Source organism: Xiphophorus hellerii, chromosome 12 (assembly GCF_003331165.1).
Source record: "Xiphophorus hellerii strain 12219 chromosome 12, Xiphophorus_hellerii-4.1, whole genome shotgun sequence".
In the NCBI taxonomy this organism is placed as follows: Eukaryota; Metazoa; Chordata; class Actinopteri; order Cyprinodontiformes; family Poeciliidae; genus Xiphophorus; species Xiphophorus hellerii.
In genome coordinates this window covers 21421325-21444891 of record NC_045683.1, presented here as the reverse complement: position 1 = coordinate 21444891, position 23567 = coordinate 21421325, and the positions used below count along the sequence as shown (strand labels likewise).

At 37.4% G+C, this 23567-nt stretch overlaps 3 protein-coding genes across 8 annotated transcripts; all 3 read right to left on the bottom strand.

Annotated features, from left to right (window-relative positions):
* Positions 1-34: 34 nt before the first annotated feature.
* On the bottom strand, positions 35-7441 carry LOC116730339 (uncharacterized). 6 transcript variants are annotated; one of them, XM_032579475.1, is made up of 6 exons: positions 5452-7441; positions 5323-5348; positions 3403-3699; positions 2727-2893; positions 1192-2300; positions 35-746 (listed from the first exon to the last, which is right to left on the bottom strand). In XM_032579475.1, the coding sequence occupies exons 3-6, from the start codon at positions 3650-3652 to the stop codon at positions 353-355; spliced, it is 1920 nt and encodes a 639-aa protein (XP_032435366.1). In that variant the 5' UTR covers positions 3653-3699; positions 5323-5348; positions 5452-7441; the 3' UTR covers positions 35-352. The 6 variants fall into 6 exon arrangements, with proteins under 6 accessions (XP_032435366.1, XP_032435368.1, XP_032435363.1 ...); XM_032579477.1 differs by having other exon boundaries at positions 3403-3689; XM_032579472.1 differs by having other exon boundaries at positions 3403-5348; positions 5452-7440.
* A 550-nt stretch (positions 7442-7991) lies between these two features.
* On the bottom strand, positions 7992-16254 carry gda (guanine deaminase). The gene is made up of 14 exons (XM_032579504.1): positions 16033-16254; positions 15406-15494; positions 15023-15194; positions 14214-14301; positions 11477-11582; positions 10717-10744; positions 10516-10623; positions 10330-10437; positions 10146-10243; positions 9851-9918; positions 9527-9673; positions 9296-9414; positions 9171-9198; positions 7992-9074 (listed from the first exon to the last, which is right to left on the bottom strand). Exons 1-14 carry the CDS (start codon positions 16159-16161, stop codon positions 9007-9009), a joined length of 1356 nt encoding a protein of 451 aa, XP_032435395.1. The 5' UTR covers positions 16162-16254; the 3' UTR covers positions 7992-9006.
* A 2955-nt stretch (positions 16255-19209) lies between these two features.
* c12h9orf85 (chromosome 12 C9orf85 homolog) lies at positions 19210-22110 on the bottom strand. The gene is made up of 4 exons (XM_032577477.1): positions 21790-22110; positions 21060-21166; positions 20416-20529; positions 19210-19995 (listed from the first exon to the last, which is right to left on the bottom strand). Exons 1-4 carry the CDS (start codon positions 21889-21891, stop codon positions 19755-19757), a joined length of 564 nt encoding a protein of 187 aa, XP_032433368.1. The 5' UTR covers positions 21892-22110; the 3' UTR covers positions 19210-19754.
* Between the last annotated feature and the right edge of the window lie 1457 nt (positions 22111-23567).

The following is a 23567-nucleotide window of genomic DNA, read 5'->3' as shown; positions in this document are numbered from 1 at the left end:
TAAAACTAAAAATATAAATGAAACAAAAAATAAGTTATTGTTGCTTTCAATCCAATGTGAATTTATTGTCAGTTTCATAAAAAGAAAAAAATATGGTGATTTCCACATGATTTCTCAAACACTTTACATGTTTGTTTTCAGTCGCATCACAAGTATATTCAGAGGGTAAAGTTAATATAAATTGGTTATTAAAATACAACTTTCCATAATAGTGAATTAAAAAGATCAGTCTGTTACAAAAAACAAACATAAATTATCCAAAGAGACTATGATAAATATACAATTTAACATGTAAAAGTGTATTTTGATTCCCTATAAGACGCCTTAGTGTTAAAATCCTCCCCTCTTTTTATTACACCCAGACAACTTCGACTTGTCTGAACTTCTTGCAGTTTAGCCACTCACGCTGACTGATCCGCCAGCAGTAACTTACATCCACGTACTTGAGCCTCTTGCTCAGTTGCATCACGCTCTTCACAGTGCTCATCTGCACATCTGTTCGCAGCAGATCAATATGCTCGATCCTTCCAAGTGGCGGTGGCGGTAAGCCAGAGGAATCTGCATTGGGATTCACATCCAGATTCACACTACGCAGGGTGTCCTGTATGACGCAGTTTAAAGGGCACGGCAAGGAGATCAAAGAGAGATTCTCGAGTAAAGGAGAGCCAATCAGGAGACACCTGATCACTTCTTTTAGGGACATCCAGTACATCAAGGGCTTCATTTGGTTGTGCTCATAGGAGAAACTTCAGAGATTCGAGAGACAAAAGCAGCAGAAGAAAATAATTAGTATTATTGGTTGCCTTGGTAGTTCTACTCACTTTTTTAATTCTTAGTATGAGCCTGAAATTGTACTGCTGCGTACAATCAAAATATCTGAACCAAAGTACTGCAGTGACTTCATCAACATTTCCTCAAGGGTGCTTTGTCATTGTTGTATGATTGCCACAAGAAGTCCTGTTAGCTACTATTGCCTGGACAATTTTTGAGAACAGCATTACACTTGGTAACAATTCCAAGAAAACAAAAAAACATAGCTAAGATATTTCTATCTTTCTATGTTTTCCATTATGTCATCAACACACTGTTTCTGTGTCTGGCTGTAAAGTGTATTGCAGCTTTGTCATGACATGATTTGATGTGGTTAGAAACAGGCACAAATTGAGAGCAGGGATTCAAAGTTGAAATTACCTGAGCTTGAGAGAGCGGAGATTTGGCAGCTTTGGGAGATCTTGATCATCCTGCTGATTGTCATTAGTTTCGTACTGTGGTGTAGCAGGAGGCTCAGCAGAGATAAGGAGGTCTCTGAGTCTGGGACAGACTCTGATGAGCTCCAGTAGTGGGGTGTCAGTGCTGGTTTTCACCCCCTCCAACGTCAGAGAGATCAGTGAGCAACCTGCGACTTGCAAGGCAGGAAGAAGATCTACCACTGGGCCAGAGTAAATAAATGAAAGATTGAGCAGCTGGCCTGACCACGTCTGGAGATCAGCAGTTAATAGTGGCCCCCGTTTGCCTATGTTCATGGATAAAGAGTTTAAACCTGGACACAAATTTCCTAAACTCCTCAGAGATTCAGAGGTTACACCTTTAACGTCTTTGAGCTGCAGGATCAGGCCTGACTGGGACAAATTCTGCATCCTATCCTCTGTTTGGATTTGTAAGCAAAAAGGCCACTCATCTTTGATTAAATCTTCTTCAGTGTCACAGCCGTCCTCCTCCAATAATGGGCTCTCCACCTCTCCATTATCAGTAGATTCTTCCCCTCTCATCGTCATCCAACTTTCCGAGCTCTGCCCGAGCAGCCTTTCCCTCCACACGAGGTGCAGGCTGGAAACACCTTCCCTGTCAGCAAATTCATCTGCCTGGCTGAACTCCCTCTGCTCGATGAGAAAGCAGGCTGGTCCAAGGCCCTCCAAGGCCACTCTTTTCAAGCAAGGCAGAGAGAGAAGGAGATAGGCTGCTGCCACGGTAGAGTCTTCTTTCTGTTCCCCAAACCCAATATCCAGAGCCAACAGGCTGCTGAGCGGGAGAGGAGATGAGGTTGAAGAAAAGGAGGACGAGGATGGCCTCAAAACCACACCGCCGAGAGGAAGCAGAGCAGCAGGGGAGAGGAGGTGACAGCGGGACACGTCGAGGTGCTGCAGCAAACGGCAGTGGCGTGCAACCGTTTGGATCACACTCCTGTCACAAGGCATGCCGGCCAAGGACAGCGACCGCACAGCAGGTAGACTGGACATGGTTTCACAGAGGGCCTTTGGAGGTAGCTGCTGTGCTCCAGACAGGTCCAGACTCCGCAGACCCTGAGAGAAAAACAAAACCCATTTCTTTTAAAGAAATATCTAAAAGAACAGTATGCATTCATACAATCCCATTTACTTTTCAAATTAATCCAGACAAAGGACACACCGAAGAATCTGATAATTAGAGTTTGATCAGAAAGTCATTATAGATGTTGATGGCTGTTGGCAGGACCTCCTATGTTACAGTGTTATTCTGGTGCTTATGCTCTATGGCATATCGTTCCTAGTGAAGCTTAATTACCTTAAATTTAAACCTAATTAAAACTTAATTATCTTTTCAAACAATATACAACTTACGAATATGAAAGATATACTTGATGTTTATCATTGAAATAAACCAAGTCCACATGTGTAGGTGTAAAGATTAGTATGTTATGTAAAAAGAAGAGGATAGAATTAGGATAAAATAAAATTATTGGATCTTACCTGGCAGCGGGCAGCAATGTGAGCACACAATGCCGGGGTCACCAAGCCAGGACACCTCTCTAGGGACAGACCCTGGAGGTGGGGGACCAGCAGGAGGTGGAGCGCTGCCCGAGACAGCTGCTTTCTATTGGACAGCAGCCACGTCAACTCCTCCACCAGTTCACCAGCTGTGATTACAGACACAGGTCCGTGATATTATAGTAAATTATTTTCAATCAGAGACATAGAAAATATCTGCCATTTTTTACAGTACTATTTTAGTGCCATTTCTCTGACTATTTGTTTACAATAGGAAAGACAAGAGAACATCCCAGTGAAATGAGACATGTTTGTTGATAAGTCAAGAAAAAAGCTACTAGGATAAACTAGTTTACATATAAGATTGTTAAGCTTATTAATACAATTGTGATAAGGCAAAGAATAATGTTTTTCTTCCTTAATACCTTATGTATTAAGGAAGGATGTAAAGAAGGTTAAGCAAACTTTCTGCAGCACATTTTTCAGTTTCTGATTCTGCTTTGCTTTGAAAAATGGATATTGGTGATAAGGTGATGCATTGCATAGCATTCCACCTTACTGTGCTATGCTGTGCTAGAACAAAAGAAGCATTACACATTTTTATTTTGTATTATTTGGTCTGTGACCAATTAACACTGACACACACACGCAAACTCACGTAGTAGGTTGAAAGGCCCCATGATGTATCTGAATGAATAATGATCAAGATAGTTGTCAGCATAGTCTTTCACCCACAGGTCCTTCATATTGTCAGCGAGGCTCAACAGGCAGAGGCGTGTCAGAGAAAGGACCCGGTCATCATCACGCATCCTCCAGCAGCTTCCAGTGGCCTTGGTGTTCCTCAGGCCCCTCCGCCTGGGCCGAGCCTTTGCCTCTGCCTGTTCATCCAAAGCCCGAAACAGAGGCATGATGGGCTTTCAGCTAGTGTCCGAGCTGCAGGAGACACTGAACGCTTCTGCACATGAACAAAGCTTTCTACATGAGAAAACACGATAAACATTAAATGGTGTTTAGTTTTTCTAAACAGATTTTTTTCATACAAATTGGTTCATTACTGTAACTAACTAGGTTTAAAGCCACCAGTAGGATTTCTCTCTAAATCAATCTGTTTCTTTTTTTTTTTAATATTTGGTCACCTACTAAATACAATGTCATACACAGTTTTTCTATTTGGTTTGTTGTTTTGCAGTAAGTAGTTATTCAATCAAGATAAAAATCTACATTTCCACTCACATCTGACATCACATAAGACAGCTGATCAGAGTTCTTTTGAGCATATGGATTTCCATTTTACCTATTTCGTCTTATGTTTGCAGGTTTCGAACCTCTGGAGATAATGACGCAAAGAAGTATTCTTCATAAAATCAAGAAAACTATGGACAACTCTGACCATCTTCTTCATGAGACTGACTTGGGAAAACAGAGTGCCTTCAGTCAGAGGCTTCTTCAAATTCACTGTAATACAGACTGCTACAAGAGACCTTTCCCATCACTATCTAGAATAACTTTTTGAAGGATTTGAATTAATGAGTTACAATATTTAATTTCCCTTTGGAATAGATAAGTTATTTGTGAATTCGATTTGATTCGATTTTATTCAAAGTCATCCTTCAAACGTGTTTACCATATTCGAACACCCATATGGAATAAGTTCATTTATTCCACATAAAGCAACAATTAACAAGAAAATGCTTTGTGAAGAGGCAGGCTGAAACGGACACATTTAAGTATCGGAGTTTCAGTAATCATTTTAAGTCATTAATCCATTGGCTGATGACTACGAACCACTAAGCCCCACCATGAATGGACCTCCCAAACAGCCAATATTGTCGCTATCATACCTGTCAACAACAGAGGGAAGAAGAGAGAAAACTTACCAAAGTAATATAAGTTCAGAGTGTATGGAGAGCTACAGTGCTTGGAAATTATGTATCAGTTTAAGGCAATGGTTCTCAATTCTGGGCCTCAGGGACCACTGCCCTCCATGTTTTAGGTGTTTCTCTTCTGCCACACCCCTGACCTGAATAAGTGGGTTATGAACAGGCTTCTGCAGCACTTGATGGCATGTAAGGTCATTGTAACAGCCAGACTTGATTTAGAGTCTTATATTTAAGAGTCAATCTTTGGGTTAAGCACATAAGACTGAACCTTAATTAATCATCGTCTGCCATTATAATTTCTAATCGGCAGCTGATCATTTTTGATTCTTTTGCCTCTTGTGATGTCACTAACCCAAATGCACACAAATCTGAGCAATTTCCATCTTCAGAGCGATTTTTAACAACTTTTGTGAAATCCTTATGCATAAAATCACACTTTACTTCCAATATGAGTTAGTATTTTCAGTGTGTTCAAAAATAATTTATGTAAAAAACACACCACGGATAACATGGAACTAAAACTAAAGTATGCAAAAGTATTATTCTGCCTTAAACACTAAATAAGGTTATCAAAACCATAACTAAATACAAACATAAATATTAATCATCAGTGATCGCCTTTAATAATATTTTAGCCCGGGTAATGAGGGGCGGGGAGAAAAAGGTCAAAAGATGTGTTGAGGTCAAAGGACACATACCTTCCAGATCTAACAGTGCTTGAAATCTGGAAAAGTGAAGAATGGAGGCGAGAACGAAGATCATACAAGCATTTTTAAAGTCACTTCCTGATTACATTTGAGCATTCAGGGCATTTGAGCAACATTTACCTGAGTTTAGTCTCGCGGGAGCTCTCCCTCCAGGTGGATGCAAATAAAACAATGCAGTCTCTCAAACAATGATTATGGTTTCAGTTCTACATTACACATAAACATTAAATCTGTTAAAACTTTCGCTGAGGATCAGCCAGTGGTTCACAGTAGCCCAATTTAAGCCTGTAAGACATTACGCAGGGCTTAAAGTCCCCACTGTAGTATCTGATACGTTCAAAGGTCGCAGGTATTTCCAACGACATTCAAAATAAGTCAGATTTATGACATGTTGGCACTTCGCCGTCTAAATTGTGAATAACACCGATTTAAACATCGTAGACATGTGAGAAAGCACACACAACCGAACTGTTCGAGAACTGCTGATTATAGAAGAACTGCGACCACTGAATATACATAAAGCAGGCGTTTACTTCTTGTGCCCATTTTACTGAGTGAAATAAAAAAAAGAAAAACACAGAAAGCATAAATAAAGATTTATCATAATATCATGTATCTAAAGGAAAACATTGTAGTTGCTGGAAATGAACACACAGAACTCACGAGTGAAAACTTGCTAGATCTGCTGTTCAGCGCATTGTGGAATAAAAAACGTTCTTCATCCACAGCATTTTTGTTTGACTTGGTGGTTGCTAACTGTTTTCACATCATAAATCTCATCTTTCAGTCAGGGCGAGCAATAGGACCCATGGATATGAAAATGATTTTTCTAGAGACCATTGACAAGCTAAAAAACCTTTGGTAACAGGTCTCAATCCTTCCCACATTATTAAGCAATCACACTTCCTGAAAAAGACCTCCTAAAACTTTCTGTTCCTTATTGAGGACATAAAAGTAAGTGCAAACAAGACTGTTCTTTCTTCAAGACATAAACGACTAAATAAATAATGATATATTTTTATGAGCGGCCCTCAACTATTACTGCTTTACTTACTGCGAAACACAGCTCATGAAGGCAGATAAAACTAGGTCTCATTTTCTTACTGACTTGCATCAGTAGTCTGTGTCTCATGATCAGCTATGTGTAAATGTCATTAAGTCATTGAGATAATGAAAAAAACAGATTGAAAAGAGAAACTGAGAGATGAGAATCTGCAACAAATAGGCAAAAAACCAGACTGCTTTATTTTTAGAAATAAGCCACAAAAGCCATTCATTCGCTTTTGTATGATTTTTTTTTTGTATCACAATTATATAAATAGAAACATAGGCCAATTTTATCTAGAGGACAGGAACAATCTCCACAATAGGCTATTCACATGGGAACAATTATATATTGACTTGGAAGGGACACACCTTTAACTAGACGCCAGAATGATTCATTGCTCATTTAGTCAAATATTTAATTCAGCCTAACTAAATATTTATAGTTTTTTGTTTTTCAAATGCATCAATCTCTCAAGGATTAGATGTCCCTCTACATCCAGGAAAATGAACTTCTTGTAAATTCTCTTATTTCCTCAGAAAAAAAAATAATGAGGAAGTCCAATCTATCCTTTAGAAGTAACAAAGGAATGGTTGAAGTTTAAGTCCAACCTCCTCCAAGCATTCTCATACTATTCAAGTGGAAAAGAAGATTGCCATTAGCTCACAAAGCACTGGCTCACATCGGCATGACATTTCTAAGTTTGACTGTGACTGAAAATTACTTTGTTTAGTGAAGCTAACCTTCCCCAAATAAGATAAATCTTCAGTTTTTTCTTTGATAAAACGTCTGTCTTCTGCAAGTAAGGTACTGACTACTGCTAACTATCTCACAGGACACCAATTCAAACAATCTGAACCATAGGTTTAAACCAGAGTGGGGCAGTATTGAACTGAACAACCTTTGTTGCCCTCTAGTAGCTGGGCTTGTATTACATCTTTCCCCCTTTTTTTTGTTTTTGCAGCTGTAAATAAGGCACTTGTAAGTATACTATTATTATTATTATAGAATACATTGTGGATAAAGGCTGCACAGTGGCGCAGTTGGTAGCACTGTTGCGTTGCAGCTTCAAGGGGTACAAGCCACAATCTGTTATACAACCTGGGTTCGATTCCCGGCCCGGGGTCTTTCTGCATGGAGTTTGCATGTTCTCCCTGTGCATGCGTGGGTTCTCTCCAGGTACTCCGGCTTCCTCCCACAGTCCAAAAACATGACTGTCAGGTTAATTGGTCTCTCTCTAAATTCTCTATAGGTGTGAGTGTGTGTGTGCATGGCTGTTTTTTCTGTCTGTCTCTGTGTTGCCCTGCGACAGACTAGCGACCTGTCCAGGGTGAACCCAGTCTTTCGCCCGGAACATTAGCTGGAGATAGGCACCAGCACCCATCCTGTCCCCACTAGGGACAAAGGTATACAGAAAATAAATGGATGGATGGACATTGTGAATAAGATTTGAATTATTAATAAAACCAATGATAGGTTCAATAGGTTCAGTACACAGATTCATTCATAACAGAGCCCTCTCCATGTGTATCAGACAACACAGTACACAAAGCTTCTGTTCTAATTGTAATAGACCACAGCAGCCAATCATCATAAAAAATACAATCAAAACAGCCTCTGTGACTTCCTTTATTTATATTTTATCCTGTGTAACAGATCAAAAACAGCACAAAGTGTGACCTTCTCACCTCAGACTGTCTTGCGTGAAGATTAAATTAGCAACTTCTTCAGTAAAAAGCAAACTTGACTTAAATACTGTTAAAAAGAAAAGTGCATATAGTCTAATTCCCTAATAATTAAAAATGCATGTAAAAATATTAGAAAATACAAAAAAAAGAATCCTTTATCAATACATTCCCTTGAATCAAACATCTTCACACCAAACATTTTTAACATTTTTGATTAGATTTAGGATAAAAATCACAAACAGTTGTGTGATAAGGCCATGAGGACGATTTGGATTCCTTGACATGTTAGAAAAGAGTGCTTGAAAACATTTCTATTTTCTCTTTAACACTACAAAATCAAAAGAGAAGTATCAAGGACACATTAAAATACAATCCCTGCACCTCTGCAGCTTTAAATGCTGGAATCATTGAATTAGTTGGAGTGTCCATTATAGCACAATTTAGCCTTCGCCTCACAAAGACTTTTTCTACAGGAAGTCTATGAAAATGGTATCATCAAACTACTGCAGTACTTGCACCATAAAAAGCACCAAGTCCTATGTTATCACTTCCTCTGATATGGTAAGGCAAAAATAAATTAAGCTGTAAGGCAATAAGGATGGATTTATTTTTTTTCAGTGAGAGTAATTTACTACATGGCGAAGGTGCAAAAGTACCAAACAAAGAAAATACACTGGCTAATTATTAGTAACAGTTATCTGTACAAACTTCCTCCTGTTTAATATATCCCTTGCTTCCCAATCAAAAGTCCAGCATCCAGGCTAAAGAATGATGAACTTAATCACATACTCTGTCCTAAAATATGCATATTAAAAATATCCCTGTTTCTACCATATTTTACTCCCATTAATCTACTTTTGTGCAAAAACATAGATGAAGCAGCCATAGTGTGTGTTTTTGTTTCTTTCACACCAATGTGAGGAAGGACAAAGTCCTGTCTGTTCATGGCTCACTGAAAGGCACCACCTTCTTCCCAGCTACAAACACCTGCACAATGTTTCGATCATCACCTGCCAAAGGACATGTTAGGGAAGAGAGAAGCATATGAGAATTGAGAGACTAAAATAAAGAGAAGTGACTAAATACATAAAGAAGCTGAAGCTCACCCAAATTCAAGAACTTCTCCAAAAGAATCTGAAAGCCAATGATTACAGATTGCTGTTATACTTAAGATAGAGTTTCTGCTTTTGAGCACTTCATATGTCAACATACGTGGACATCACTCCATTACCTGTGGTTTCTCATTTTGGATTAGGTCGATGGGTCCGCCTGGAGCAGCCACATTAACTCTCAAGGCATCAAAGTCCTTTCCCACCTTAAAGTTTCCTGTTCGCTCATCCAGGGACAACGCTGCAAACAGAAAAACCAACAGTATGCCACCATACAAGTTTTGTAAGTCAATGTAGAGGGTCTATATCTATAGATACAACTGTTGCCAAATAACTATTTGTGTGCTGGCCACCTTGACTCCCTCCCAGTGTGGCCAGTCTGAAGACCTCCTCAAAGCTGAGTGTTTTGTGTTCTGGGTCCTGGATGGTGAGGACTTTGGACGAGTCCAGGGATCTTCGCACAGCATCAAGGATGGAAGGTGAATAGCCTCCTGCCATATCTGATGGCAGACAAACAGAGAAGGATGCAAGCATTCACTGACATGTATCTTGGACAAGGCAACTTCATTTAACTTTTGACGGACATCAAAGAAACTCTGAAATGTTCCCTTTTTTAACACTGAGTTGACCTGCATACCTGCTCAGACTTTATATTGTTGTCGAGCATTTTCACTCACCTGTACCCAGCCCCAGCTTCACTTTGTGATTCAGGACATTGCGCACATTCAGCACTCCACTGCACAACCTGGTTAAACAGAGAGATCACCAACTGTAATAATAACTTATTTTTTGTGTGGACTGTCTCTTTGGCCTTTTTACAGCCATCTGTCTATTTCCTGGAATGCATTGGAATCAGTTTATTCAGTTTCAATGATTAAATAATAATATTGCATGTCTTACTGTCCTAATTTTAAGATAAAATCTGTGTTCTGAACATTTCTGACCTTATCTTGGTTCTGAGTAAAAACTTACGAGATGTTTGAATTGGGACAGTGGGCTAAAGCAGCTCCTGTTTTCCTGAACAGAACCAACTCTTCATCACTGAGGTGGCAGCCATGGGCCATAATAGTCTGCAAGGCATCAGGAACAGTTAATCTGATTTTGTGCAAGCATTCACATTTTACCAAGTGTTTGGTGAATGAGACTGCGCTCTTACCTTGTCTGTGAGAAGGTTGCATTTGTGATAGATGTCTGTGTAAGACTCCGAATTGGGGAACAGCTCCTTCACCAACTTCACTTCCTCAAGATTTTCACTGATGTGACTCTGAAATAAATAAATAAATAATCATTTTAGGTTCTGCAGTAGAAATCATCTGTGATCAGGTTGCCACTGTTAACTCACTTGAATATGCAGCTTGTTATTCTTGGCAATTTCTCCCAGCTTAGCAAGCAAGGCCTCTGTGCAGGACGGTGCAAAACGTGGAGTGACCACTGGCTTCACCAGGGGGTACTGTTAGGACCACCAACCAACCCGAGCCCAAAAACAGTAAAGTTAGACAACAGCGCTGACCAGTTTCTTAATAACTCTTTCACATGATCCTACCTTTTTGTTCAGTAGTTCTTTGATGAAACTTTCGAGAGAAAAGAAAAAAAAAACATGCATCATCAAATAAATAGGTGCAACACATATTGTTTACAGTTCATTGTGTAGCTACGTTGAGATAAGTGTGAGACAAACACTGTTTGGCTAACATAGCTGTTATGAAAAATACAATCTGCCTCTAAACCAGAATAGGATGCACTTTCTTTGTAAAATAAAGTGTTATTTGTAGTTGACATTAAACAATAAAAAAAAAAGTGTAGAAGTTAATGCCCACTTCTGTAGAAGTACCTCATTGTTACAAAGACATCAAGGCTTAAAATGTTCCACAATAGGAGAGGAGCAACTCATTAAAGACCATAAACTGCCTTGTTGAATTAATCTGCTATAACTAAAGTGGCTCCCTCAGGGAATTTCTCCACTTTAGAAATCTTGATTCTGTCTGCTTCCATCACAGGATAAGACAGAGACAAGACACAAAAACACACAATCAGTACTGAACAGAAAACCCATGCAGGCACCAGAGAACATAGAAACCATGAGCAATGATTTGAGGCCAGCATGCCAACATGGACATGCTGATTTGCAAATCAGCTTTTGCAAATCTATTGCAAAAGCTGATTTGCAATAGATAATTGTAATTTGGTTGCATTAATAAGTTCTAAGTCCTAATTCTAAATAAGTCTAAATAAAATAAAATAAAATTTCAAAAGTGTACTGGGTGTTTCCCAGGTCCAGTAAATGAACTGATAAGCACACTCACCGATAGGTCTCTTCTTGAGACTCTTCAGAGGTTTCTCTGTAACACTTCACAGCGTCGTTTCTGTCCATACACACTTTCCCTACTAAGGCACGCTGGCCAAAGTCATCTGCAAATGCAATGGGAACAATACATTACATTATAATAAACAGCAGTGATTGTAGTCCTTTGTGATCAAAATTATTCATACTCCTGCAAGATTTAGATGGTAAGTTCCTTTCATTTAACCAAGGTATTTATTTCTGATAGGAAAAGAGGATGGTAACTCTCAAAGATAGTAAAGTCATGTAAGTGATAATTAAAAATATATTTTTGATTTTGATCTTAAATGACTATGGCAGGTTAAAGATTATTTATATGAATATAAAAATCTTTTATGTCCTTGCAGCAGTTAAATTCTTTTTATATTCACATTTAGATTATATTTTGCATTTTGATGAGTTTCAAGTCTTTAAGACTAAAAGGCATCTTTGCCATAACCCTAATATTTAGATCCCTCCACAGGTTCTCTATCACACTCGGGTCAGAGCTCTAGCTGGGCCACACCAAGTAATATTACTACCAGTATTATTACAGTCAATGAATTAAAATATTGTTGAAAGTTCATGCATTTTAGCAACTCAGTTCACAAAGTGAAACACATTATAGTATATGGATTACTTATACATAGACTGATGTCTTAAAGCTGGTATTTCTGTTAATGATGATTCTTTTATGCGCCTACAACTAATGAAAACATGATAATCAAGAATACAATGTTATATAAGACCAATGCAGGACAAGTAGGCTTAGTGAAAGGGGCGTTTTTTTACCTACCAGTGTAATACTAGTTGGTATTTTCAAAAAGTACCTTTAATCTGAAAAAGTTCTCATCAGAATGCATATTCTAATTTACTGAATATGATTTTATATCACTATCAGTCAGATGAAACACGTCGGAAAAATTAAAAGTTTACTCCAATCTTCAGCTGTTCAAAGCTTTCCTAATTAGTGTCATCTGGTATGAGTGGAGAGACAATAATAGATTTATTTCTATAACAATTTGGCTATTATTATAGCCAAATAACTTGTATACTACACATTTGTATTATTATTATTATGCAGCAAGATTAGGCTTACAGTGGATATTTCGAATTTGTATTTCTCCAGTAATAAGAACTAGTTTATTCCCTGCTGGTCATTTTATTTATGAGATGTGGAGACATACACAAGTAAGCTAACTGCAGAACAAGATGAAGTGGGAAAGAGTCATTTTAAGTACTTTAATAACAGTGTTTACATGTTAAAAGCAAGTACTACTTAAGTACTGAAGACTGTTTCTTGGCAACCATGTTTCAATAGAAATAACAACAATCCTCTGATGATGATCCAACTGTCCAAACTTGTTCAATATGTTCATCCTTATGTCATCAAGGAAGGATCACAACAAATTAATTATAATCAAAACAAGCCACACCTCTCAAGATACTACTTACTACTACTATCCCAACCTGGCAACTGGTAAAAACACTCAGGTCTATCTGTAGCTGATAAGAAGTCACTGTTTTCTGGACTGCAGAAGAAAAAAATGTAAACAGAGGGAGGGCAATAATTGTTTGACCTTGTACCAAGGGTGAAAACAAAATCCTGGATCTGGGACCCAAAGTGGAACTTAATCGATTCTATGTATTACATCTGTGTGTCTCTTATTATGAAAAGGTGGGATAGACAAGATCCAATGATGAAAAAACATGGAATGGTTTATGTTTAAACATCTACGAACAGACAGATACAGTAAATATAGTATACTTTTAATAGTATAGATGGTATCTTCTTAATATAACACTGAATCAGCCTAATTAAAAGGAAACCAAATAAACTGAATTTAACTGATTGCTGTAAAATCCTGGAACATGGATATGTGCCCAGCCACAGATAAGTGCTGATGTCTGACAATTCTTCACATACAGTTTAGCCACAAAAGTACAAAGTCGAAGGTTCAATGACCCCGCTTACATAAAATGACGGCTTAAGGCTGCCTGACCCGTGCTTGATTCCGTACGTTTGCAGCATTGCACATGTGTTGCAGAATATGTCCACTATTGTGCAATACAGTGAGATGAGATGATAAGAACAAGGCATAAAGGTGAAAGACTATTCTGCTGTCAAAGACACCTGAGCTGGAGAATAAATGCAAAGTAAATGAAAGTAAAAATGTGATGTGTCCTTTACAACCAGAGAAACATGTGATGATCACATTTCTTTCATTTCATGTCATGTTATTTTTTATTTCATTCACTCAATAGTAAATATGAATAGTGCATGTAGCAGAAAGAAGTGGAAACTTGTAGTATCTGACCACACATTTTTTAAAGTTGCTCTGCATAAGACAGTGACACAAGTTAGCTGAGACGTATTACGTAGCGAGAGACGGATCTCTGAGACACATCAAATGTCTTACAAGACAGTTCAGAGGACAAATTATATTTTTGTGGCTTGCCCCTCCCTCACCATTTTATATCAAAATGTTATCAGACCTAAACAGCTTCAAGTTCAAGTTAAAACTGACGTCAAGTGTGTGCAGTTTAACAGATATATTTTATTCTTGTTTTCGTACTATCTGCTGCTCTTGTTCATGAGAACAACATACCACAGCTTAGATAAAAACAATACTAAAAAAGATGAGTTCTTTCTAAAACAATGCTTTTCATTAAAGTGTTTGTGTGTGTGTGTGTGTGTGTATGTGTGTTTTACCCCTTACTTGCAATCTGACCAAGCAGAAGAGACGCATCAGTGTGTATGGTGGCAAAGTAGCACGCAGTGGTTGTTCCATTTCTTAAAGTCCTTTTCTAAGAAGAAAGTCCAAGTATTACATAATAACGTTACTACTGTGCAACTTCAGTTTTTCTGTTATGAAAACCGCTTAGCTGTCTTCACCAACAAATACAAAATCAAAAAGAGTTTGCAACCTATGCAATTGACTCAGTGGTGGCAAGAACCAGGGTGAGCTCCTGTTTCGTTTTCATGCATAGAGTAAAGGTTTCACATTTGTAAACAATGAATATGAATATGTCAAATTACAACTAAGAATTTTTTATGTATTAATTATTACATATGGTTTCAGCTAAGGAGCTTCAAGTGCCAAAAAATAATTAGATTATTTTTTTTCTTTTTTGTTTAGTCATAGACAGAAGTGTTGGCAAAATTCTAATCTGCACCTAATCTCTGTTCAGTGTAGTATAATCCAGTTAATGTTGGTCCAGTCCAAACAGTTCAAATTTTGAACCAAATTCCTTTAAAACTCTGAATCAGCGCTTTAACAACGTGCTGTATAAGAATCAACAGATCAGCTGTGGCGCATGTTTAGGTGCGTAAACCAGATATAACTCTGGTTTTTGCCACCATCCAGCAGAATGATGCCCTGGGTGGTGAGTCATACCACCCACCTCATAAACCACCTCAAGTTTGGACATGTAAAAGATGTTGTTCAGTTGCCACGAAGGTCATTGCTTATCTTTTATTTACAAAGCAGGTTCTGACAAAAATGATTAAATATGCAGGCCAACTCACCACTACTTGAGTGTAGACCTTCTTCGCAAACTCTACGTCCTGAAAGCGTGACTCCACAGGAAAGGTGTACGTGTTGAGCCACTGCAGTAGAGGCATATCCAGGGCTGTGCCTGCATAGCTGTACTGGGATGCATGGATGTGCGTGTCTATCATTCCAGGCATAAAGAACTCACTGCAAGATATGCAAAATATGAGCAAGCTGTAAAAATGTGTCATTTATGCCAAAAAACATCTGGTGCCTATGCAAAATTAATAATTTTGCAAAATTAATAATTTTGCACATATACTTAAATTTTCATGTATTTTTTCATTTTCATTTTCAGCAAACTTTGTTAACTGCCCTGAATAGTTTTGCATCACGAGTTATTTACACTTTTACTCACTGTTGTTGCAGTTGCGTCACTGCAGATGGGCTAAATCCAAAGTTCTCGGACAGTTTCTGTAAGTCTTTACCTTCCCCAATGAACGCAATCTGATGGAAAAATATGAATCAGGCGAGAGTTAAGAGAATCACGATCATTTTAAAGTAGTTTATGCAGTTTCAGTAAAGCTAATGCAAATATATATAAATATATATTTCTAAACCTTAAACATGTTGATCAAGACACACAAAGAACTGAAAGTTACTAGGCAGAGTTGTCCATTTAAAGAGATTTATACCCATATATGGACATACATACACATTCAGGAAGAAGAACTGGTTGTGACGGAATATATGGATAAAACTACCCATTAGCAAACTGTTAAAATATTAAGAAATAGCTGTCCTTACATTCAATGAGTACTTCTAAAAATTTAATAAAATTGGACATCTTTTCATATTGATGTAATTTGGCAAGTTCATCTTGGTGATTTTTACATGACAAGATCGTTTCACCCCAGTTCTGAAGAGCAAAGCCATTTTTCTTTAACAGTGTGTATTTTACATTTTGTTCAAGCTTTAAATCAAATACATTTTTAACAGTAAACATAATAAATAAGATTTCAAGATGTATTAAAAGCTACGAAACCTTTCCCTCTGAGTCCACTCCAAGAAGCGCATCCTCCAGGATCTGCAGAGCCTCCTCAGCGGTCGAGTGGACAAATGTTCCCCTGCAAACGAACCGAATATCAGTGTCAAACTTCTCAGAAGTTTCCATGTTTCCACCAGAGCAGCTTAAATGTGCAAACAGAGCGGCGACGAAGGCCACCTGCCGCAAAAATCGAGTTTTATAGGCTGCCCCACACGTCAGCCCCGAGGAGGCGCTCCTTATTCACCTGACCGCAGAGACTATCCGCAGCCAATCAGAAGACAGCGTGGGTGTGGGTGCTTGCGTGTGTACGAGCATGAATTCGTTGTTCATCATAAGATACAGTGATCAGCGAGTGTCATAAGTGCGGATATGACAATGAAAACATATTTCCGTTTTTGCAAGTTGGGCAAGAAGTAACTTGCATAGTTCAGCCCAAAATTATTCATACCCATGAAAGATTTAGGTGTAAAGTAATGTTTTAGTTTTATCAACATGCAATGTTATGTCTGAGTGTTAGTAAAATTAACAATTTGGAGATTAGATAATTTTTTTTCCACAACAGCCACTGTGCCACATCGTTGCAGCAGTCCCTGCAGAATAAATAAATAAAAACATTCAAGCGAAATATTCAGTGGATATACTGCACACCACATACTTTTCAATACTCTCTACAAACAATCATTGTCTATTAGTATGGAATACTACTATTCGGAGAAACAGAATATCTGGGTTTCATGTACCTGTCAACCATATATATCAAAAATAACAAAACTAAATGCTTGAAATGTCACCAGTCAGGAATGAATCAATACAACAAATACATTTCATGTTTTAAACTGAAAAAATATAAATTATATAACTTTTCTGTGATGTCCTCGTTGACAGATACTCCTGTAAAGTTACCAACAAAAGTGACAATCGACAGTTCTCTAAAAACGAAGCAACAGGAAGATAAATCGGATGACACATTACTTTTTAACATTACTTTTTTTTAACCCAGAAAAGAATAATCTTAGTTTATTAGTAATATTAGAAACTGCGGAGTACGCACAGTGATATTACAAAAACTGGATGTTTTCTCCAAAATTAAAGAAAGGGCAAGCTTAAAAACTACTGAGGGAAATTAAAGTTTTGAAATGGCTTAAACCACAATCCAGACTCCAGAACTATATTCAGCATAAAATCTGTGGAGTCACCTGAAGATGGGCGATGTCTTCCTGGTCTGATTGATAACTCTTGTAATTCATAGATGTAATCCTTTTCTAGAAGACTGAATGCTGAAATTTAAACAAAGTCTGCTTTAACCAAGTGTTGGATTAAATAGTGTGCACGCTTACCCAGGTAGGTGATTGCTGCTTTTTTATCAAACTTTTCCTTCAAACATTTTTTTTTAGTTTATTCGTGCATGAATAATTTCAAATTACACAAAAGAGACTTGAAATTATTTATCATGCAATTTTTTTACATCACAAATCAAAAGTGATTTACACTATATGTTTAGCCTATCGCCAAAAGAGGACATTCATTACTATAATACTGCACTTGCAGATATTTTGGTGTATGTCATTAGTAGATTATATGTTCCTCTTTTTATCCTTTTTTTTGCAGTGCTACTTAACCATATTTGGTGCGGTTTCATGACAAAGAAGCTTAGACTGTTAAGCTGCACTAGATCGCAACGTTTTTGAGAATTGTATCTTAGCTTAACTCATAGACTAAAATGATCAATACTGGATCTTGCTCTCTTAACTTCAGGCTCAAGGTTGGTGTAGTATCTGTCACATGGAAGTTCCCCAGTAAACTTTTCTTTTTCAGTCGTCTTCAGTAAGATTAAGATTTCAGTCATGAGTGTGTCAGAGAACCATGTGAGGACATCAGGCTGTAAGTAAAAGTGCATCCCATGAGATCCATGACTAATGTCGATGTTCGTCTCAGTGATGTACCCTGATGAAGAAATCACTTTTTAATTTACCAAGCCCACATGATGAATGAGAACATGTGTTTATTTTTGGTAAGCATTCAGAAAAGATGTCTAAGAGCACTGAGTGTCAAAATATGGTAGACTGTAAGAACAATTACAATTAATGTTATTCAATGAATTCCAGTAACTGTGTTCAGTCTGTTACAATTATATGTTGTGTTCCTGGATGAGATCCAAAAAAACAAAAAACTATTTTTTGAATCGTACAACAAAAAATATATTTGAATTGAACTACCTTGAGTGTTAACACAAGCTACAGAGCCTTGCAAAAGTATTTGTATTAGTTTTTGTGTATTTTGTCACATTACAACCACAAACCTCAGTATAATCTAATGAGACCATATGTGTCTCACCGGCACAAAGTTGCACATAATTTGTGAGGTTGAAAAAAAAATTGACACATAAAAAAAAAGACTATTTTCCATTTATAATCAAATACTTTCAATGCTTTGCTGCAATTATAGACTCAGATCTTTCAGAGTATGTTTCCGCCAGAGTCTCACATCCAGACACTGACATTTTTGCCCATTTTTCTTTACAAAATAGCTCAAGCTCAGTCAGATTTAGAGCAATCCTGTTTGACATTTCGCCACAGATTCTCAATTGAATTTAGGTCTGGGCTTTGACTGGTCCCATTCTCACTCATGAATATTTATCAAAGCCGTTCCATTGTTAGGGTCTTGGAAGTTTTTTTTTTTGGAAAGTTAACCTTTTCCCAAATGTCAAGTCCTTTGCAGCCTATAACAGCCTTTATTTCAGCCATTTAACTCTGACCAGCTGTCCTGTCCCCATTTAAACTGCTATGCACACCATCATTAGGCAAGATGTACTTTTAAGGATTCATTTCATGACTGAACAAATGCAATGCTCCAACTCAGTTAATAAAATGTTAAGAGAGATGCAGACTTTTTCCAGTACACCTTACATTCCTGGGCTCTATGTACGGTTCCAGGTCTTAAATATGGTGGCATACGTATATTCCTTGTAGTTTTCGATTTGTTTCTTCTCAAAACTTTGGGAGTCAATCCTTGTTTCTCAACACATTTCTTGTGACCCTGTTGTTTATTTGCAACAAAATAGTTGATAGTATAGTGACCATACCTAAACATCTTGGTAATTTGCTCCATTAAAAACAGCTGGTTGAGCTTGATTTGATTTTGGGTGTCATTGTAAAGGGAAATGACAACACACCACACTTTTCACACTTTTTATTTCAAAAAGATGCTGGAGACCATGTATCACATTCTTTCAGTTTCACAATTTTGCATTAATTTTTATTGTCCTATAACATAAAATCACAGGAAAGTGATATGGCAATAAACAGGTTTTATGGAAAGAAGGTACTGTATGACAAATGTAGGCAAGAATTACTGAAAAAAAAGTTTTAGCTTTGTATTATAATGTTTTCATAGATGGTTGCTAAAAAAAATCCTGTGGCTAGAAAGTTGAAAAAGATCTAATTATAAACTGCGAAAAATCTTTATTTGGTTATTTTCAAACTACAAAATGAAACCGGGTCTTTCAATGTATAGGATTTTGCCATTTCGTTGGTATTTGAAAATGTAAGTTAAACTAAACAATGTTTTAATAAAAAAAAGGAAATACTGAAAAGATGAATGTAGATTTCAGGCTGTTTTCCTGCAACAACCAGCTTCTTTCTTTCATGTGTTGCTCAGCTTGTTAGAGGCCAAGACAAAAACCTCATTCAGTCTAAATATTGAAAAAAAAAAAAAAAACATTAATCTTTAACATTTAGCAAAGACACGTCTGGAAAATTTTCAGATTTTTTTGGTGAATTTTTCTGTTTCAAGTCTCTGTCCAAATCATCTTGTTCATCCTCAAGGTTGTCAAAATCATCATCATCATCATTATTATTGTCATCAGAGTCAAAATCCTCCTCTTCTTCTTCTTTCCCTCGCCTTAGTCCTTTGTTTTTCTCTTCGTCTTCTTGTTCCTTCTTGTCTAAGTGTGAGTTCACCCTAAACAGGGACAGAAACAGAAGTTAATCTCTTTGTTTTGCTCATTTGCAGCAGAAAATAAGGACTGGGCTTATTTTTTAATTTTTTTAAATCTGGAAAATACTGGGAAAAAAAAAACAATTTCTAAATTTTAGAACAAAAAATATTTTTGTAGGAACTGAAATTAAGATGCATATATACAATTACAAGCCACTTTGATTCAGTCATTTTCTCACAATCAGCTTTAATGTGTCTTATTGTCCAGAAGATGGCAGCCTTACGGTGAAACTGTTACCATGTTACCATGCATCTCTGTCATGAGGGCAAAGGGTAAAAAAAGAAGGACGTTTCTGTCTTCAGAGCAGACTGTCCTGTTTTTTTGTTTTTTTTCTAAAGAGAATTTAGGTCAGATCAAAACACAGAAAGACTTTATTGACTCACGGAATAATGATGTCTTCTTTCTTCCCACACTTGCAACAGATCTCAAGCTGAAGCGAACAGGGCTTACAGACAACGTGATATGCATCCCTTACTGTCTTTTCAGAGCACTTGATGCTGTAAAAGAAAAAAAAAACAGATTGTTATCAATTAATTTTGAAGTTAAAAAAGATTTTCTGCACATACATGACAATGAAATGTGTAAATGGTGTATTACATGTGCCTGTTGCATCCCTGAAGTCTTGTGTTGCTGTTTTTGTGACAGGCCAAATTTAGATGGCCACCTTTTGTTAACAATGTGGAATCAGCACGCTTTAAAAAAAGTCCCACTTTAGAAATTGAATTTACAAATAGAAAAGGTCAAAGGTTATTGATCATTAACACCCATGCTTATGGATCCTTCCAGCAGGTAATGGGCTTCAACACTTTTCTTCAGAAAAGGCAGATCAGCTCAACGTCTTCACCAGAAAACAGTCCGGACCGCTATCCAATCAAAATTTCACGTGAAATAATAATAATAACTTTTATCATAACTTTATTAATAGTGAGTGAGTCCAGATTTCTACTATTATAATTGTCACACAAAATAATCCTTTCAATTATTTATTTTTGAGAAATCAGTGAGGGGCCTAAAAATACATACTCACCACTTTTTGGGTTGTGTGAGTGGCTTGTATTTGTTGTACTTGACTTTCCACTCAAGAACACCCTTACAGTGTTGACACAGTCCATCGTGGATCTTTGAATTCGCCTTCTGTAGTTAAAAATCATCAACGAGACAATGTGGGGATATTGGAATGAGACATAGTAATGCATAGTGCTAATCTAAATAAATGCATTCTAACAACTCATTCTGTTTTGGGGTGAAATTACTGCACAATTACTGTGGTCCTTTGTTGGTTTCTGGATTATGTTAGTCCTGGACTTCTGTGTTTCTGTATCCCTTCCTAAACTAGGTGTGGTGTGTGTTTATTGTCCTGTTGGAACACCAGACTGTGTGCAAGTACCATCTAATCCAAACCGACACACTTAGAGGAAATAAAATTGGTTCAAATAATCAGGAGCCATAGAGGTCTATACCTACCATAAACCAGAAGCTAATGAAGTACGAGTGCTTGTTGGAGTTTTTAGACTTAAAACACTGGACCAACTGCGAAGCATGGTGATGGTAGCATAATGCTAAGGGTTAGTCTCTAGATAGAGGAGCTTACTTTACATTCAAATGGATCTTTACCAATTAAAGCCACTTTTTCACTCTTTCTTCAATCAAATAAATAAGGTCACTGAATTGCAATTTAGGAAGACATGATGTGGTTTCTTTATTTTCAAGATATCAGGCAATCAAAGTAATCAAATGTTAAAAGGCTACAGACGTACCTTCACCTGTGCAGTCGCTCCGTACTTGTCGTTTTTGAAGGCAGTGCTGTTTTGATGCTTCTGAGCTCGTGAGCGAGATACATTTCCTTTCTGAGAGCTCATTTTATTTTCTCGTTAGCTAAACTATGTTGTTTTTGGTTGAAAAATCCAACAAGCATGCCAGCGACTGAGAGGCTTAACCCGGAAGCAGTAAGAAGTACGTGACAAAACGTTTTGGGGTCAAAACGCTGACCATTTTTATTAAAGATATTAAGATAAACAATGTAGCCTGTGGTTTTGCTGCACTAGTAAATAATGTTACCTTTATTTATGATTTAAACTTTGGTGCAATAAGAAGCGTTTTCAATGACGTCACCTGTTAGGTTGCAACATAGTTGCATAGTGAACGCCCCGGCAGATGCAGATTGAGCTTTTTGTTTCAATAGTAATTTCTGATTGGCTGAACTAAACGTCAATAAAAATGTCACGCTGTCGCACATAGATGTAGAAGAGTAGACACGGGCATTAGTCCCACGGCCTGTAGAAATAAAAATACGTCAGTGCGGGCGCCATGTTGTGAGTGGCAAGATTGTTCTTTGGAATAGCTTTTTTTATTTCACTGGTCATAGTGACACATTTTTCCATACGCTAATATTATTTTAGAACTAATAATGGTGTCTATTGAAACAATGTGGAAAAAACAAACAAAAAAAGATAAATTAAGCAGTATAAAACAGTATACTTAATGTACTTAAGTTAACTAACTCGCCACTAAAAGCTTACGTTAATCTGAAAAAAAAAGTCTGATATGTTATTTTCAATAACTGTCAGTGGCTTCAAAGTGTCTAGATCATCTCTTGCGTTGCCAATTGTTTATAAGAACAGCTCCAGCAGGCTAGTACAGTTGAAAGCACCTGGGTGTAATTAAAACTGAACAAAGATCAACATCAAATGTGCTTCTTAAATAAACAATTTCAAATTTTCCCTTAGGGATAGTTTGTCATTCTTACTTTCTGGTTACATATTTTCACATTTGTATAAACTTACATGCATAATCTTTCCCATCATTTTGCTGCTCCCCGAATTTCCCCATTGGGGGATTATAAAGACCAACTGAGCATTGCAACAGTCTACCTGAATGTAGGGGTGCACCGATAAATCAGACCCAATTTTATTGATTTAGGAAGAACCATTAATATTATTAATCTATTTTAGCAAGATAGATTAATTTGGAAGATCGGTGATCGGTCAATACTCAAATGTTTTGAACATGACTGTTAACTATACTCCAGTGGCATCTCAGTCACCAGATCTCAATCCAATAGAGTAGCTTGGTCATGTGATTGGATTGAAGGGTTGTGACATGAATGCACATCAACTGCTTTACGTTGTCATATCAATATGGAGCAACAATCTCTGACGAATGTTTCTGAAACCTCTTTGATATAGATCAGGGGTCTCAAACTCCAGTCCTCGAGGGCCGCAGTCCTGCAGTTTTTAGATGTGCCACAGGTACAAAACACTGGAATGAAATGACTTACTGACCTCCTCCTTGTGTAGATCAGTTTTCCAGAGCCTTAATGACCTAATTATTCTGTTCAGGTGTGGTGCAGCAGAGGCACATCTAAAAGCTGCAGGACTGCAGCCTTTCCAGGACTGGAGTTTGAGACCCCTGATATAGATAGTTAAGGCTGTTCTGAGGTTTTAACCCACTTGGTGTGCCTAATAAATTGGCCAATGCAATTCATCATTGGCCAATTTGTACTGACATTTACCATCTTTTATTAATCATACAAGTC